The sequence below is a fragment of the Oryctolagus cuniculus genome, chromosome 4 (genome assembly GCF_964237555.1).
Source record: "Oryctolagus cuniculus chromosome 4, mOryCun1.1, whole genome shotgun sequence".
NCBI lineage: Eukaryota > Metazoa > Chordata > Mammalia > Lagomorpha > Leporidae > Oryctolagus > Oryctolagus cuniculus.
Window position 1 is genome coordinate 4,018,347 of NC_091435.1, and position 18,630 is coordinate 4,036,976.

Here is an 18,630-nt window from a genome sequence, read left to right on the forward strand (position 1 = left end):
AAAAGCTCCTAATCAAACTTCACATTCAATGTGATTCAGATGCTGTTAACATTTTAAAATTACAGAAGGAAAGACGAAGATAGTGTCGTCAGTATGTTTTACAGGAAGTTGCCAAGGGATGCGTCATCTTAAATTTAAAAGCGCTCAGAGGGACTGGTGTTGTGCAGCAGAAGTGGAGCTGCCCCCTGCGAGGCCGGCAGCCCGTGTGGGCGCCAACTGGATTCCACCTCTGGGCCAGCTCCCTGCTCGTGCGCCTGGGAAAGCAGAGGATGGCCCAGGTGCTTGGGCCCCTGCACCCGCGTGGGAGACCCGGAAGAAGCTCCTGGCTCCTGGCTTCAGCCTGGCCCAGCCCTGGCCATTTGGGGAGTGAACCAGTAAACAGATCTCTGTCTGTCTCTGTCTTTGTCTCTCTCTTTGTAACTCTGTCTTTCGAGTAAAATAAAGACATTTTAAAGAATGCTTAGAACTAGAATTCACTGCTGCTTCAAACATGATTCTCACTGTCTCCAAAGGCAGCCGGGGCCCGCGTGGCAGCCCCTCGGTGCCTGGGCTCGGGGCCCCCACCCCAGGATCTGGCGGACACGTGTCCGTGGAGCCACCCTACCTTGGCCAGTGTGGCGTACGCGAGTCCGAGTATTCCATTCCACTTAATCCCAGGCAGAAAGAAATTCTCCGACTCAAAGATAGTGGCGACGTTGACGAGAAAGGACGCGTTGAAGCCCTTGGGGATGGTGACTAGGTCCTCGCCCACGACGCCCGTCCAGCTCCCCTGGGTGTACTTCACGGTGACGTCAAAGCCCTTGGGGCGGTAGGTACTGGACCTGCGGGGGAGAGGAAAGCCCACCACGTTCTGTCAGAGATCCGTGCAGAGAGCCGCGGGGGCCAGGCTGGGCGACGCGGCACGCAGTGTTGATGGTGACAAGGTGACAGCCCCCCAAACACGGCCACTACACTGTGGCGACTGTTATGCACACCACGTGTGCACACGTCAGTCCTGGGCTCCGTTCTTCCTGTGCCCGAGTCACACCTGGAAAACCAGGTGCTTTCTGGAAGGACGTGAGCCTACAAAGGGTGCAAGCGCCTGCCTGGCCGCTGCCCAGCGACTCCTGGAGGTGACCGCCGCCTGCCTGGAGGCGCCGGCACTTGTGCTGACCACGCCCAGGGCTCTGCGCCACACACACAAAACCCCCTCCCCCTCAGGGCCCGGGTCGGCCCCCGATGTCAGGGCTCCCTCTCAAGCTCTCTCCTGATGCCCCAAGCGGACAATAATCACACCAACATCTGGACATGCTGGGGCGCACATCACAGTGGAGGGACCCAGGACTCGGCACACACGGAACCCCGAAGCTGAGAGTTACCAAGAGAACGGCACTGACGAGGTCACACGATGGACAGGGCAGGTGCACACCCCAGCAGGCAGGGACAGTGGACACGCTCATCCCTAGTGTTTCGTGCAGTGAGGAGGGAGTGAGAGACACCCAGGGAAGAAGGCAGGGCAGGGGACGGCAAGTACTTGGCCGGGAGGCCTCTCTGATTTGGGGACAGGTGAGGGCCACGTGCGTGTGGCTCTCGGGGTGAGTGGCAGCAGGTAGGGCATTCACACCCAGGTGAGTTTGAAAATTCTGCTTGCATGATAGGCGGGAGTCTGAGGAATGCCTTCTGGAAGGTTCCTGGGCGTTCAGACCATGCGCCAGCTTTGTCACTGGCACAAAATACCCAGGCAGCTGCCTTATAAAGCAAAGAGGTCTACTGAGCTCACAGTCTGGGGGTCCGAGCTCCACGCCCCATAGCTCAGGCCCTGGTAAGGGCCCCTCTGTGTCACCTCCCAGTGGTGGCACTGGTAGGAGCGCGTGAGGAGAGGTGACCACATGGCCAGTGAGCAGGCGAGGAGGCTGGGCAGGGCCAGCCCAGGCTTTCACTGTAAGCCTCTGGGGACACCCACCAGGGTTCCATGAGAAACACCTTAATCCCTGACCAGGAAGTAGCCCAGGGACCTAAGGGCCCCCACACATCAGGCTCCTCCACCATGTCCCAACCTTGCCACTTGGAGATCCAGGCTTCCAACGCACGCAGGAGCCACTGGGGACACACCCACCCCACAGCACTGCGCAGACTTTCAGATCCCTCAGGCACACAGCAGTCACCAAAGCAAGCAACCCGAGGCGCTGCTGTGGCCTGAGGGTCCCTCACTCTGCATCGCTGCTGCGCCTGTGCCGCACGAAGCACGAAGCGTAGGAAGCCCCTGCTGCAGGAGCACTCAGGCTGCGGGCCGACCTGGGGGGCGGCTAAGTGAGAGGTGACACGGCCTTCTACCTAAGTACGACGGTGCTTCAGAGAGTTCGCGGAAGTGCAGCCCAATAAATTTACCTTTTTAGAAAAAAGTTTTATTTGTTTATTTAAAAGTAACAGAAGAAAGGGAGAGGTGGAGAGAGAGCGAGAGGGAGAGCGAGAGATTGCATCCATAGTTCACTCCGCAAATGGCCACAGGGATGGGGCAGGCCCAGACCAGGAGCCCGGAACTCCGTCCAGGTCGCCCACATAGGGGCTTCCGCTGCTTTCCCAGGTGCATTAGCAGGGAGCTGGATCAGAAGTGGAGCAGCCAGGACTCGAACTGGCGCCCACATGGGACGCTGGTGTTGCAGGTGGCGGCCTAACCTGCTGTTTTGTGCTAAGGAATTTTAAATGATTGTAGGAAGAAAATGTTGAACTTGGCAGATCCTCTCTAAAATTCTTCATTATGCTCAGCCTTCAGCAGTGGCCACCTCTGCGTGCAGGGGTTTGATCTGGGGCTCTCGTTCTTGTGGTTAGTCCTTTCCACCTTTCCTGCTTGCATCTTTTATCTCAGAAAACACATTTTAAAAACGTCCACGGGGGTCGGCACTGTGGCGTGGAGCCAGATCAAGTCCTGCTCTCTGCTGTGGCCTGGGAAAGCTGTAGAAGATGGCCCAAGGACTTGGGCCCCTGTACCCACGTGGGAGACCGGAAGAAGCTCCTGGCTCCTGGCTTCGGATCAGCTCCAGTCTGGCCATCACAGCCATTTGGGGAATGAACCAGTGGATGGAAGACCTCTCTCTCTGTCTATCTCTCTTACTGTCTGTAACTCTGCTTTTAAAATAAATAAAATCTTTTAAAAAGGACCCCGCGACTGTGGGGAGCCATTGCACGGCGCCCTAAAGATGGCGCCGGCTCCTTTCCCCCCGGAAGGACTGGCGAGAAACAAACATCTCCTAATAAGGAGATGTTTGAGCTCCCTTCCGGCTTCCGCATTGCTGTACCTATCAATCCTTGCCACTTGGCTGCTTTTGATTGGTGTGCTGATGGCTATAAGAGGGATGGGAGAGGGAAGGAGGCGGAAGAAGAAGCTTGTTCAAGGTTCCTGAATAAACTGCTTGAAGAAGAGTTCGGGTTGCGTCTTCCTTGCTGGTCGAGGGACGCGACAACTGGTGGCCCGTACGGGGAACCATCTCAAACGCGAACTCAGAACTTCCTGCAGTCAGGGCAGCGCTGGTAAGTCCCCCAGGAAAATAAGGTAGGGATCCGCGATAAGAGCGGGAAGTCCTGCGACAATAGCGGGAGGATAGCTCTGCGATTAAAGCAGAGGAAGTTCTGTGACAAAAGCAGAAGGAGCTCTGACCCGTGGCCAGGGAAAGAGTACAATTTTTGACAATTTTTCTGGCGCTGAATGCGCTGCTTTGAGAAAACGGTTTGAAACTTAAGCCTAGTACATTGCATAGGTTTTTACGTAACTGCGATACCATTGCACCCTGGTATGGGGTTTCGGGAAGCCTTACTATCCCTTCATGGGACAAACTAGACAGGGATTTGGATTTTGCATTCGAAAAGGGTAATCTCAAAAGGGGAGTGAGACCAATATGGAAGTTAGTGCGAGCATGCCTCGAGGATGAGCAGTGTAGTGAAGCTATTCTGAGCGGTCAAGCTGCCTTGGAGGAGCTTCAGGAAGAGCGCTCCGAGAGAGCTGCCAGTGAAAAAGGGAAAACTTTGAAGGAGAGTCAGAAAAGAACTAGGAAAAAACTGTACCCCGATCTTTCCGAGTTGCGCAGCCCCTCCTCAGTAAGTAGTACTAGTGCAGAAAGTAGCTCAGAAAGCAGCAGTGAGTCTGAAGAGTGTGGTGATAACAAAGAGTCTGGTATAAAGCAAGTACGGGAATTGAATCGGCAAATGAGGATTTCCAAAAATTACAGCCGCTGAGCCATTACTAGGTGCTCCAAATATATTTACAGATGGGTCAAAAACAGGCTGTGGGGTTTATATGGTAGAGGGTAATGACCCGGTATTTCATCAGTTTCAGCCAGGCTCACCTCAAGTTGTGGAATTAAAAATAGTTATTGAAGTCCTTAAGCAGTGCTCTTTTGCCTTTAAGTTGTTGTCAGATTCCTTATATGTGGTGAACGCATTAAAGATATTGGAAACCGCAGGACTGATTAAACCTTCTAGCCCAATTGTATCCCTAATGTCCGGTGATTGCTCATTGTCTGGATGCATGGGCCGCCTGGGGGAGACCCCAGGTGCTAAAAACTGATAATGGCCCGGCCTATACATCTCAAACCTTTACCACCTTTTGCCAAAAAAATGGAGGTTCAACTTGTCCATGGATTGCCGTACAATCCTCAGGGCCAGGGCATAATTGAGCGAGCACACCGCACACTGAAAGAATATCTTTTAAAACAAAAAGGGAGGCACGACAGGCCAGGAGAAAGAGAGAGGAAAAATTCCACAGGTATCTTGACCTAGAGAAAAGTCTTAATTCGATAACCCTTTCCAACTTGATGGGTTTTTCTGTTTACAGTTAATAAAAACTTAAGCAATGGGCTCATACGCTAATAATCAATTCTTTTCTGTGCTGCTGTAGCTAACTTATCTAATGAGAGTTTTCATGTGTCTTGAAGGTTTCGCATTTTTCTATTGCCAGTATGAGTCTTGATTGGAAAAACTGCATCATGAAGCTGTTTACGTTATATCTTTAATGTTTGAGTGAGTACCTAACTTTGATTAGATCTAGTCCACAGCCTTGGTTAAACGTACTAATTTTTGACTAAAATGGTTTGACTCTCTGATAGTTTAAATTCTAAACCGAGTCTTTCAACTTTGGGGCTTCCAGTCGGATCCCTGGAACTCTCAAAGGATGGGACTCTAAATTTGTTAAAGTAACAGCTGTTTGAGTCAATTCAAATTATACAAAGTGTATTAAAATGTAGTAAATGAGGTCAAATCTATGTTGTATTCATGTTTTTGCTTTTCAGCTAAAGTAGTCTTATAAAAATGAGAGTAAATTCTGTGTATACAAGCCTTTATGCTGTTAACTCAAGTAAGCCAATACAGATTGGTTCAGAAAGTTGGGTTAATGCAAACGCCCTTTGGTTCACTTGCTCAGTTTTACATTTACATGTCTTTGATATGCTTTAAACTTGTTTCTCTTAAGGATGAAGATCTTTTCAAAGTTGTAAATATGCACTAGTGACTGTTGCTGCCCAAGTGGTGTTATCCTTATGTTACTTAAAAGCATGGAAATGTAATTTTGACTTTTAATTCAGATAATGGTGTGGTATTCATTAATAGCTCAGTGTTTTAAGTTATCCAGGCATCGGTGCTAAGTAAAATATGGAAAATGTATTATGTGTACTTTTAACATCTTAAATTTGATAAGAGAGACTTTTAAGTTTGCCAGCATGTATTCTCATAGGTTGTCCATACATGATAATTCAAGACTGTAAAAGTAACTACAGGTATAAAGTTTCAGAAGGTGTGAGCAAGTCATGAAAAGTTGTAAAAAGTTTACAATTTTAAAACATTGTTTACAGAGTTTTCTATAAGTTAAATGTTAATGCCAAAATTACACTAACCTAAAGTTGAAGTCTGATCTTCTGTTATAACAATGAGATTTTTTTAAAATGTGTACTATTGTTATTAATTATCTGAAAATGGTCTCAATTGTAAATCTTAAAATCTGTTGTTGCAAAAACTGTAACGTCTCTTTTTAACAGTGTCTGCTTAATCAGTTACTCTGCCATTTCTAAAGTTAGGTCGTGTAAGCTCTTTTTAACTCTGTTAAATAGTTCTGAGTTATGTGATAATTTCATGTGCTAACTCTTATGTTCAAGGTTTTTGTATTTCTGGTTTACCTAAAAATTCATGTTCTGCCAAGTAAATGTGTACTCTACTGTCTGTTAAGTTATGATTGATAAAAAGTATTAAGTCTTAAAAAGTTATGTTAAATATTATGATCAGATCTGGTCTAAAAGTATTAAAATCGCCCTGACTAAATGTTAAGGAATTCTATTTTGACCAGATACTCTAAGTTCTCTTGGCACCTTTAACAGACTTTCTGAAAATCAAAGTTCTAAATTCTCTGGACTTTTGGTATCTCCAGAGGGCCCCTGGAGATGTCAAAAGATATATCTCTCATCTTGCAGAGATAATAACCAATCGGGTTGTTTAGATTAAAAGTGGTGCCAAGATGTGAAATGATGCTAAACTTCAGCTATAAACGTGTTTCTTTCTAGCTGCTCCAGTCTCTGGCTCAGAAGTCAGATCCTTTAAAGAGGGACTGACAAAGTCTAAGAAGCATCCCATGGTCATGATTTGCATCACCTCAATGTCCAAACCTTAAGCTTTAGCAGATAGATGTTACCCATTTTTCTGAATTTGGTAAACTAAAATACATACATGTTTCTTTAGATACATGTTCAGGTTTTGTTTTTGCCACCCCGCAATGCGGCGAGGCTGCCAAACATCTCTCATTGCCTTCAGGCCTTTGCTGTTCTGGAACCCCTATACAGATAAAAACTAACAATGGCCCAGCGTATACTTCCAACTCTTTTAAGCACTTCTGTACTAACTTCCACATCTCTCTTCACCGGGATTCCTTATAATCCCGAGGGACAAGGTATTGTGGAACGAGCAAATGCCACATTAAAAAATTATTTACAAAAAATAAAAAAGGGGGAATACGGGACCATGGCATATTCCCCACAAAAATGGCTATCACATGCTCTTTTCATTTTAAATTTTCTAATACTGGATAATCAAGGGAAAACTGCAGCTGATCGTCACTGGCATCCTGAAACCAAAAGACAACAAGTCTATGTGAAGTGGAAAGACCCTCTAACTGCTCAATGGTATGGACCTGACCCTGTTTTAATATGGGGACGTGGACATGTTTCTATATTCTCGATGGTTACCTGAGCGACTGGTGCGGCAAACAGACAATGTCACAAAGCAGCCTCTCTATCTTCATTATAACATTGCTGATTGGGATCGTTACTGCAGCCGTTATAACCGCCATTTCCATTGCAGCTGTGGGCGCTACAACAGCTGCTATAGCGCTCACAGGGACAGTTCAAACTGCTAATACCCTGAATAATTTGACGGCCTCCGTGGCTGCTGCTTTGGATACTCAGACATCCTTAAATGTACATATAAAGGGAGGCTTGATGATTGTTAATCAGCGTGTGGATTTGGTACAGGAGCAGGTGGATACTCTCTGGCAGCTTGCTCAGCTAGGATGTGAGTGGAAATTTTCAGGGTTGTGTGTGACCTCTGTTCAGTACGATAACATGACTCAGGCAGCAAATTACTCTAAACAGTTGTCTCAGATGCTCTTGCAGAATTGGTCCGCAGAATTTGACTACACCTTGAAGCAACTGTGCCTTGCCGTGGTCACCATGAACTCCACATGTGTGGATGTCTCCTTCACATCTGGATTGTCATCCTGGATCCGCACAGCCGTCTCCAACCTGAAGGAGTGGGTGGGACTTGGAGCTTTGACGGGGTTGCTGTTACTTGTTGTGTTATTTTGTCTGTGGTGTTTGTGCAGGATGAGGACAGCTCATCGGCGGGAATTGGCCATGATAGCTCAAGCCTTTTATGCCCTTGAGGCTGGACAATCGCCGCAAGCATGGCTGGCCTTCCTTGAATGCTAGGCATGGGTGCAGGGTGCGAGGCAAAGCACTGCAGAGAGAACGAGCCATTACGTTCTCTGGAAGGCAAGTCTGTCTGCATGTGGGTTGGCATCCCAGATCCCACCCCCACGAAAAGGATGCTGTTCCAGGTGGATGCCTGGCAGTGGGGGACAGACCTCTACCTTCTCCTGTAATCCTTAGATGCCTGGTTCTAAAACAAAAAGGGGGAACTGTGGGGAGCCATTGCACGGCGCCCTAAAGATGGCGCCGGCTCCTTTCCCCCCGGAAGGACTGGCGAGAAACAAACATCTCCTAATAAGGAGATGTTTGAGCTCCCTTCCGGCTTCCGCATTGCTGTACCTATCAATCCTTGCCACTTGGCTGCTTTTGATTGGTGTGCTGATGGCTATAAGAGGGATGGGAGAGGGAAGGAGGCGGAAGAAGAAGCTTGTTCAAGGTTCCTGAATAAACTGCTTGAAGAAGAGTTCGGGTTGCGTCTTCCTTGCTGGTCGAGGGACGCGACACGCGACTACTGTGAGCCAACACAGCGCAGGAGGCAGAACACCCGGGCTGCCCGGGGAATCCTGGGGTCCGCTCTGTCCCAGGCCCCCACCGGAGGAACTCTGCCCAGAGTCCCCCGGGGCTCTGCAGCTCAGGCCAAGTGCGCAAGCTACCTGTGGACTTGGCAGCCAGGCCCAGGTGCCTGCCACCACTCCTCTGATTCTGCAAACCACCAGGCCCCCATGGACGGGACCAGGCCACCTGGAAGTCTCTGGTTCCACCTGTTCAAGCCACATCTCCAGGAGCAGCAGCGGCAGTGCCTCGGGCTCCGCCTGCCCAGGCACACACCAGGCGGGCTGGAGGGCCGGGGCTGGGCAAGGTCTGACCCTGACCGCAGGTGGGACTTGGAGTCTGATGGGTGTGTGGCCGACTCAGTCTTTAGGGGATGATTCTGTAGGGTCCGTGGAGAATGCGATCGACATTCAGTGGCCTTTGGCAGGAGGAACGTTCCCCACCCCTGAAACCAGCAGGCAACCCGAGCTGCCCCGGCCCACGGAGAGGCGATCGCTCTGCATCCGGTTCAGCCTCCTCCGAGAAGCCACCAGGTCACCTCTCACGCCCGAATCCCACCTAGGAGCATCGGTGAGGGAGGGAACGAGCGGCTCTGTGGGGGCCCAGGAGCCCGCGGGAGCCGGGACGAGGCACCGCAATGAGAACGCAGAGCGCCGAGTTTCCCGGACAGATTAGTGCAGGGTCAAGGGAGCACACTGGGTCTCTCCACCGAGCCACTGGCCGAGGCTCTTTTATTGGTGGAAAAGAAGTCAGTCTGGGAAAACGCACGGCCCGCTTTTGCTCCACAGTAGCTCACCGGAACACCCGCCTCCGCCGGCGACAGGCGACTCAGACGGCGATCGGCAGCTGACGTCTCATCCCCAAATCAAAGAGCTTCTCAAAGAGCTCCCAGCCACGCTCCAATCGCTGTGAGAGGCGTCAGGAGGCCTTAAACATGCGCTTCCAAAGGCCTGGGCTGGCGTCAGGGGGTGACAAGCCCACCAGCCGCCCTATTGTCACGGAGACACATCAGAGGCCCGAGCACACACGGAAACACGGCAGGGCAGGGAGCCACAGCTCAGCAAAGAAACCTTTGTCAGGCATCGGGAAGGGAAGAGCATGTTCTTCGGTTTTGATCAAAAACAACGGCTGACAGTGTACCTTCGGCCAACTCCGCCGCTGGGGACAGCGTAGGCAAAGTAGTAACACGCAGCCTACACCTGAGGGAAGCTTTCCAGCCCTTGCAACTGCACATCTCACTCGACTGTGAGCCCATGAGAAGCACGGGAAACGCAGAGCACAGGGAAAAAGCAAGGTCAGTGTCAACCTAAGGCAGCATTTAACCCGCAAGCACACACGGGGGCAAGGATGCGGCTGATGGGATGGAATTAGCCCAAAACTCAGAAACAGGTACCCCAGCCCTGAAACGGGCGCCCCAGCCCTGAAACGGGCACCCCAGCCCTGAAACAGGCGTCCCAGCCCTGAAACGGGCACCCCAGCCCTGAAGTGGGTGCCCCAGCCCTGAAACGGGTGCCCCAGCCCTGAAACGGGCACCCCAGCCCTGAAACGGGTACCCCAGCCCTGAAACGGGCACCCCAGCCCTGAAACGGGTACCCCAGCCCTGAAACGGGCGCCCCAGCCCTGAAACGGGCGCCCCAGCCCTGCTGAAGGTTCTCAGTAGAAAGGGGCACCAGGGCGGGGGGAGGGGTCTTACCTGGGATAACTCAACTGCAGGAGCACCTGCAAAGCCGGGAAAGGCGGAAGTGGCAATGGGGTGACGCTGACCACGGAGGGGAAGTCTGGGCTTTCCCTGGACAGCGCTGGGTTCTGCCGCTCCTCTCTGTTTCACCCACAAAAGGAGAAGCAGACGGGAACCTGGGGCGTCCAGAGAGCTGACAGGGTTCTCTTGGGGCTGGCAGGAGCAAAGACTTAGCCAGCTAAAGACGGGGATGGTCCCCGGAGTTTCTGCCAGGACGCAGGTGCTTGGAGGCCAGACAAGCCCAATCTTGCAGCATGGAAAACGGGCACCGCAGGCCATTTGGACACAAGCCTGGGGGTGGACACACGCTCCACTTGGATAAGCCAGGGCCAGGCCAGCCGGGAACTCAGAGAGCTGTGCGGTGCTGGGGCCCGAGGGAGAAGCAGAGCTTGGTCAAGGGCGCGGTGAATGGGGAAGAGGCTGTCTACAGTGGGGGGAACATTGTCTGCAGATCAAATGACACAGCACAGTGTTGGAAGTGGGGACTGTCACCTTAACAATCGCACCTGCAGGGCCAAAGGAGCCAGGGTGGGGAGATGCGCCTCGGCCTTTGTGGAGCTCTGGCTGACGTACAGCGTGACAGCCGTGCCCGCTAACCGTGGCTTTGCTCTGTCGGCTGCCCGCTGACTCTGCAGGCACCAGACAGGGAGTGACACTCCTCAGCCAGGCAGGGCACTGCTGATGGGGGCCCAGCTCCACGGTGCCCCCACCCCACCGGAGAGGGGAAGCTGCGTCGGTGTGCAGGGGAACAGTGCTGGCTGGCGAGTGGTCCTCAGTGGGGACCCCACTGTCCCTGGGCGAGTTTCAGAAACACTGGGCGTGTTTTTGGCTGCTGACTATCCAAGGGAAGTCACCGTCCAGTGCCCCCTGTGGGTGAAAACCTCAGGCTGACCACGTGTGCACACAAGGTGCCTGCTGTCACATATGCACGAGGGATTTTGCACAGCAGTTTGATGTGCACTGGGTATTAACGACCACGGTGTAAATGTAGTGACGCTGGGACCACTGGGCGGCGGTGACCAAGGTTCGTCACCATTCTGGAAAACCTTGTCAGTAACCTAACCTGCTCTGAGAATCTGAGTCTGACTCAACCTGCCACAACCCATCTACGCTGGGTGCTGTGTCCACGGGGATGCCCCCATGGCCCCCTGCACCTGCTCCTTCCTGGGCACAGGGGAGCCGGAGAGTCAGTGTGCTGAGCTCCGCCCCCGCCGCCTTCAGGCTCGCCTGCGAGATGGAGGCTGCCGTATGGAGAACGCGGCCATGGCACTGACGCCCCCAGAGCGGAGCCCCGGCCGCGGCGCAGGAGACGGATGGACGTGTGGGTCTCCTCGGCCACTTCCTGCCCCATTAAACTGCCCCCCATTTTCAGAAGCCACCCAGCTGGGGCTTCCCTGTCTTTAATCCCTCAGCCCGCACTGAGGCTGGCCTCCGTTCCCTGGAAGAAAAGCCTGAGGATAAGGGAGGCGGGAAGAGGGGAGACAGGGATTTACAGCGGGGAAGTCTGGCGCGGTGGCTGAGTCCTTCCACGTTCATGACCTGACCAAGCAGACCCAGCAGTGTACTTGTGCCATCGAGATGAATTTCTCAAAAGGAGACGGAGGTCACGACTGCACAGCGTGAGGGACACTTCGAGTGCTCGGAGGGCAGTGACTCCACACTGTGGGCTCCTCCGGCGCGGGGTGCCGACTCCGGGCCCCTGGGGGTCCCTGCAAGCCGCACGCCCCCGGGCCCGAGCTCGTCCAAAGCTGGGAGCTGGGCCCGTGCTTGGAGAGGTTTGCTCTATTCTGAAGACCTCCATCGGGCTCCACTCTTAAAACAAGATCGACTTATTTGACAGGCAGTTAGAGAAGGAGAAAGGACAGAGAAAGCTCAGGAGAGGGCGAGCTGTTCCGTCCACTCGGTCACTCTCCAAGTGGTCGCAATGTCCAGGGCTGGGCCAGGCTGAAGCCAGGAGCCGTCTCCCACTGCTCTCCCTGGGCCGTGAGCAGGGAGCTGGATCGGAAGTGGAGCAGCCGGAACTTGCACTCACCTGGGATGGGGGCATCGCAGGGAGTGGGCACAGCACCAGCAGCGGACTCCACCCCTTTCTCAGGACCCCCTCACTCCTGATGGTGAGGCAGCCCAGGCTCAGGCCTCAATGCTCTGTGCGTCCACCAGGCGCTTTTCTCCAAATGAGTCCTGAGTTTCTCCCAAGTGAAAACACCTCCCCACAGACAGAGCCTCCAAGAACCACCGTAACCCTGCACGCTGCGACGATGCTAAGCCAGCTTTTATCTCCCCAGCTGTGGGAGCAAGCCCTCCCCCGCCCGAGCAGCCCGCACTCCCACACAAGGCTCTCCGCCGCTGCCCAGGCCCCACCGCTGCCACTTCAGCACCCGAGTGGCTGGAACCAGCACTGAAGGACCACAGCGCCCTAACTACCAACGTCGGACTTGAGATCGCGTGGAGCGAAGCCTCGTGTGAAGGCACCAAGGCTGTCGGGGGATCAAGGCGTGGATTATGCTGCAACGAAATGTGCAAATGCGTGAGCACTCACACACACCATGAGACGTACGCTCACACACATGCACACTGACACACACGTGCAGATGCACTCGTGGGGACCCCGAGAAGCTCATGGGAAATGCAATTAGACCTACGTTTATTTTGGTGCGCCAAAGTTTTGGATCCTTGCAGTATGTGCATGACATACAATTGCCAAGAACTTTTAGAAGGCCCCTCGTACATAACCGCTTGACAATGCACCAGCCTCCGGCTGAGCCTCGCCAGCGACCGCTCCCCCGCTTACCTCTCCACGTCAAAGTAGGAGTCCACGTAGGGATGCGGAGCCCCTGCCACGGCGAAGTTACTGCTCCCTGTGTCCACGAGGATCTGCAGCTTTCATTTGTCAAGGAAAAAAAAAAAACACAACAGAGAGAGAGGTCAGTCCAGGAAGGCAGCTCCTGAGCAACCGTGTCAAAAATCAAAGTCCTGAGCAGTTGATCAGTCGGATGAAAACCACACTGATGCGGGGGTGGGGGAGCTGTGACAGGACTGAATCCTGATCAGGACAAAGCCCCCAGCAGGAGGCGCACCCCGCTCGCAGGACACAGACGCTCTGCTAACCGGTGGCAGAGGCTAGCCGGCGGCACCTGCTGACAAGGCTAAGCCCTTTCTCGCCCGTGGGCTTCGGGCCAGGCTCTTCCCTGGCTGGAACACCCTCCTTCTGCTGTTCCAAACCTTGCTTGGCAAATCCCAGCCAGTGTGGCAGCCATGACGCCGATGTCCACCCCCCCCCCCCCCCGGGAGCCCCTGTCACGAGCATCCCTGTTCAGTGTCATTGCGTGCAACAGAGACGCGTGCTCACCAGCGTTGGAACGGCGACTTCCAGCGTGGCACGCACCCAAGTCAGGGTGCAGGGACTTCTACCGCCCCTTTTCCAGCCTCTTCCGCTCTGCCCCAGAGGCCACCGCCCCTCACTTCACTGACACGCTGCTTCCTCGAGGGTTCTGCCGGTGGGATCATGCGCTGGTGTGACCTCTGTCTGGCAGTGTGGGCAAGACGCCCGCACTGCAGTATGCAGGGTCCTTTCCTCCCTCCCTTGCGTGGACGCCACGACCTGCGTGGGCTTCTCTGCCTTCAGGCACCTGGGTTGTTCCCAGTTGTGGGCTAGAAGTGAGGAGGTGGCCACGGGCATCCTTGCCTGAGTCTGTGTTGGATGTCTGTTTCCATTTCTTTTGAGAAAACACCTAGGAGGGCAACTTGTCGGGCCACAGGGCAGGCGTCTCTTCCATGTTTTCTAAGACACAGTGGAGCTGGTCTGCAACACCGACGCTCCGCGTCCCACTCCCAGGAGCCACGTGGCCACGGTTCCGCTGGCTCCTTTGGCCCACTTGGCCCGTGTCCTCCTGTGGGTCTTCACGGTTTTTCTGATGGATGTGGAATGGGAGCTCCCTGTGCTAAACCTGCAGCTCTCACACTGTCTGTCTTTCTTTCTTTCTTTCTTTTCTTTTCTTTTTTTTTTTTTTTTTTTTGACAGGCAGAGTGGACAGTGAGAGAGAGAGACAGAGAGAAAGGTCTTCCTTTGCCGTTGGTTCACCCTCCAATGGCCGCTGCAGCCGGCGCACCGCGCTGATCCGATGGCAGGAGCCAGGTGCTTCTCCTGGTCTCCCATGGGGTGCAGGGCCCAAGCACTTGGGCCATCCTCCACTGTACTCCCTGGCCACAGCAGAGAGCTGGCCTGGAAGAGGGGCAACCGGGACAGAACCCAGCGCCCCGACCGGGACTAGAACCCGGTGTGCCAGCGCCGCAAGGCGGAGGATTAGCCTAGTGAGCCACGGCGCCGGCCCACGCTGTCTTTCTAATTGTTGCACCCATCTCCCCTGGTAAACAGTGACACTTTAAAAAATATATATTTATTCTTATCTACTTGGAAGGCAGAGAGAGAGACAGAGAGAGGGAGAGAGATAGAGAGAGACTCTTGTACCTACTGGTTCACTCCCCCAAATTCCCACAATACCCAGGGCTAGGCCAGGCCAAAGCCAGGAGCCAGAGACTCCATCTGGGCTCCTATGTGGGTGGGAGGGGCCCGAGCATCTGGGCCAGCACCTGTGGGCCCCAAGGATGCTTCAGTAGGCGGCTGCATCAGAAGTGGAGCAACCAGGACTCAAAGCAGGCACTGGCAGAGGACGCGGGCACCCCAAGGGCAGCTGAACCGGCTGCCCCACAGCACCCGCCCTGGACAATGTGTTTGTCATTCGTCTTTTTATGTCTAGCATTGAGCTCACGTCCACACAGAAAGCCAACCATTTACAGAATGAACACGTCTTTTAGAAATAAACAGAATGCGTAGGTAGAGCCCACAAGGTAAAATCAAGCTTAAAAAGCCATAGATGGAGCCAGTGTTCTGGTGCAGTGGGTGAAGCTGCTGCCTGCAATGCTGGCATCCCGTATAAGGGCTGGTTCGAGTCCCGGCTGCTCCACTTCCAATCCATCTCCCTGCTGATGTGCCTGGGGAGGCAGTCCCTGCACCCCTGCACCCACATGGCAGACCCTGATGGACTTCCAGGGTCCTGCCTTTGGCCTGGCCCAGCTCCAGCTGTTGCAGCCATTAGGGGAGTGAACCAGTGGATGGAAAATGCCTGTGTCTCTGTAACTCTGCCTTTCAAATAAATAATTAATAAAGCTTTTTAAAAAAAACAAATAGATAAGGAAGGTGGAACAGCCAAGTTTTCCTTTGTAATATTTTTTTTTAAAATCAATCCAAGTCCAACCACCACTTGAGCCGCCGCCCCGGGTGCGCTTTGGCAGGAAGCTGGATAGGAAGTGGGGTCAGGGCTTCCACAGCCACTTTTATACAGGATGCGGTGCCCCAGGAGGCGTCTTATTTCATCTTATTTTTAAAGATGTATTTATTTACTTGAAAGGCAGAGTTACAGAAAGACGCAGGGAGGGACCTTCCACCGCTGGTTCACGCCCCAAGCGGCCATGAAGGCTGGCGTTGTCCCCCAGGCACTCGGGCCGTCTTCTGCTGCTCTCCTGGGCACCTTAGCAGGGAGCTGGATAGGAAGTGGAGCGGCCGGGACTCGGAACTGTGCCTGTATGGGATTCTGGGGTTTCAGGCTGCGGCCTTGCCTGCTGAGCCACAGTGCCAGCCTGCCTGAGAGACATACGCCTGCTGAATCCAACGCCCACCCCGCTCGAGCTCTGCCATGGACACGCCTTCCCAGGCGTTTTCTGCAGGCAGCACCAAGGCGGCACCAGGGGGGCACCAGGGCGGCACCAGGACGGCTGGTCGTGGCGTGCCTCTTCCAGGCAGGCCCATCTCAAAGGCTCACAGCCCACAGAGCAGCTTCTGTGACACTTCCCTTGTGGCCAGCTCAGGGTCAACACAGGCTCAAAGCCACTTCTGCAGCAGAGTGGACGCAGCCAGGCCTGGCGCCGTCCCTGTCCGTGGAAAGCCGGGGTCTAGCGCCACGCTGCTGCCAGTGGGCAGAACCTGCCAGAGCTGACACGGGCTGGGGCCTGGGAGCCACGACCCTGGGCACTTGCCGCTGTCCCCAGGGGGCAGTCGCAGTGTTCACTGGGGACAGGGAGAACGTGGAAGGTGCACAGGTGGCCGTGGGTGGAGCGGTGAGGGACAGAGAGGAGATAAAATGCACTGAACATCTGTCTGAGGGAGACCCGGGGATAGACGGGCCTTTAAAAGAAATGAATGGGGCCGGTGCTGTGTTGCAGTGGGCTAAGCCACCACCTGTGACGCCGTAGCCAGTCCCTTCGAGTGCCAGCTCGAGTCCTGGCCGCCCTGCGTCTGACACAGCTCCCTGCTGTGGCCTGGGAAAGCAACAGAGAATGGCCCAAGAGCTTGGGCCCTGCACCTCCTTTGGAGACGTGGAAGAAGCTCCTGGCTCCTGGCTTTGGACTGGCTCAGCTCTGGCTGTTGCAGTCATTTGGGGAGTGAACCAGCAGATGGAAGGCACCTCTTCCTCTCTGTGTGTGTGTGTGTAATTCTGCCTTTCAAATAAAATAAACGTTATAGAAAAAAAAGAGAGGAGTGCGGTGGTCAGGCAAGGGGCATTGGCCATCCTGAAAAAGCCCTGGATTGCACAACAGCGAACAAGGTCATCCAAGGTCACAGGGAGGGTGAGCGGCGGATTCCTGAGTGGGAACAGCGCCCACACCCAGAGCCATGCACCACAGCCACTTCACAAGCGTTCCTGGCTCTGTGGGCAGCCAGGCAGCACACATGGGAAATGTCAGCGTGGCCTTGGTCGCTGCCCCGCCCACGCACCAGTGCCTGGCTGGCATTCCTGTCCACGGGGATGCTCCCACACAGCCAGGCCCCACCCAGCAGGAGACCATTGTTCCCCCACACAATAGCACAGTGACTGGCGCCTTCCCGGTGGATGCTTCCCCTGCTCCCTGGGCCCGGAATTCCAGCCCGGCCTCTGCAGCTCCCGACCCGGGCTCACTCACACAGCCACCCTGACTGCTCGGCTGCACCACAAACACAGAGAAGGACCAGCGGGTCCGCTGCCTGATCTCACGCAGGGCAAATTGAGCAAATTCTATCTGCAGTTCCAGCTGGGCTAGCAGTCCCTGCAGGTCATTCTAGAATCTACAACCTGAGAACTCTCCACAAACACACAGGGCAGCCGCGAGGCCAGGCAGGGGACGGACACGCAGGCGCAGCACTGCTCCGGGCTGTGCCTCATGGAAGGCGTCAGAGCGGCCAACAGCAAAACAGACATTTCTCACACTGAACTCTCATGGAGACCATCGGCCGCCTGTGCCAGTCGTCTCAGCCACAAAGCAAAGCCAACGGCCACGATGCCACTGGCCCTGTGAATTTCTGGATTTCCATGCTCTGGAAGAAATGGGAAGTCAAATACCCGGGGTTTCTTCCACACACATCGGCCCACGTCCACACCAGTAACACAAGGTGCTGCTGCTTCCAGTCCGGGGACCGCCGAATCCGTGGCGCACCTCTTTGGGTTCAACTCCATGGGCACACAGGCACAGGTGCACACATACACACTTCCTAGTCCCCAGGAAAAGGTGGACCACACATGCATACTCTCCACTTCAGGAAATAATTCTACACTTTATAATTTTTTTGAAAACCTAACAGTCTTTTTAAAAAAAGATTTATTTATTTATTTGAAAGGCAGAGTTACAGAGAAAAAGAGAGATTGAGAATCTTCCATCTGCTCGTTCACTCCCCGAATGGCCCCAGTGGTCGGAGCTGGACCAACCTGAAGCCAGGAACCTGAAGCTTCTTCCAGGTCTCCCACACAGCTGCAGGGTCCCAAGCACTTGGGCCATCTGCTACTGTTTTCCCAGGCCACAGCAGAGCTGGATCAGAAGTAGAGCAGCCGGGACTCGAACTGGTGTCCACATGGGCTGCCGGCACTGCTGGCAGCAGCTTTACCCGCTACACCACGGCACCGGCCCTTGTTTCTACGCTTTCAAAGCATGACTCAAAATGATTTGGAACGCAGGAGGCAGATGCTAGGCCTGCTTTGCCGGTGAGAACAGGAACACCTTGGCGAGTGGAATGGCCCCGCAGGTGTCGCTCCCCACTTTTGCCCCGACACGAGTGGCCTCCTGTAGAACCCTGGTCTTCCTCGTCCATCATCAGCTCCTCTTCCTCCGACCTGGGGCTTCTGAACCCCAGTCCCTGGCGCTGCTTTATCAGCCTGGGTGCCTCTTCCAGGCGACAGCCCCAGCACGGGGACCCATGCAGCAGCGGGGGAGTGAAGGAACAGAAGTTGGAGACGGGGGGCTTCCATGGGGGAGGCCAAGCGGTTACTCCGGGCGAAAGCACAGGTGTGCGTTCACTGACAAAACCCACAGACATGGAGCTGCACGCGACATCCGAGAGGGCAGAGAGCGGGCGAAGATTCCAGAAGACACGAG

The 18,630-nt window shown here is 54.2% G+C and overlaps 1 protein-coding gene across 3 annotated transcripts in view; it reads right to left on the minus strand.

Moving 5' to 3' along the window:
* Positions 1–18,630, minus strand: part of BACE2 (beta-secretase 2) — an 85,388-nt gene that overhangs the window by 39,175 nt on the left and 27,583 nt on the right. For 2 of the 3 annotated variants that reach the window (XM_070073149.1, XM_070073147.1), the window contains exons 2-3: positions 13,022–13,110; positions 605–821 (exon numbers count right to left, since the gene is read on the minus strand). In XM_070073149.1, the coding sequence (XP_069929250.1) occupies positions 605–821; positions 13,022–13,110 (306 nt within the window). The remainder of the gene's footprint in view (positions 1–604; positions 822–13,021; positions 13,111–18,630) is intronic. The other variant, XM_070073148.1, reaches the window with a different exon arrangement.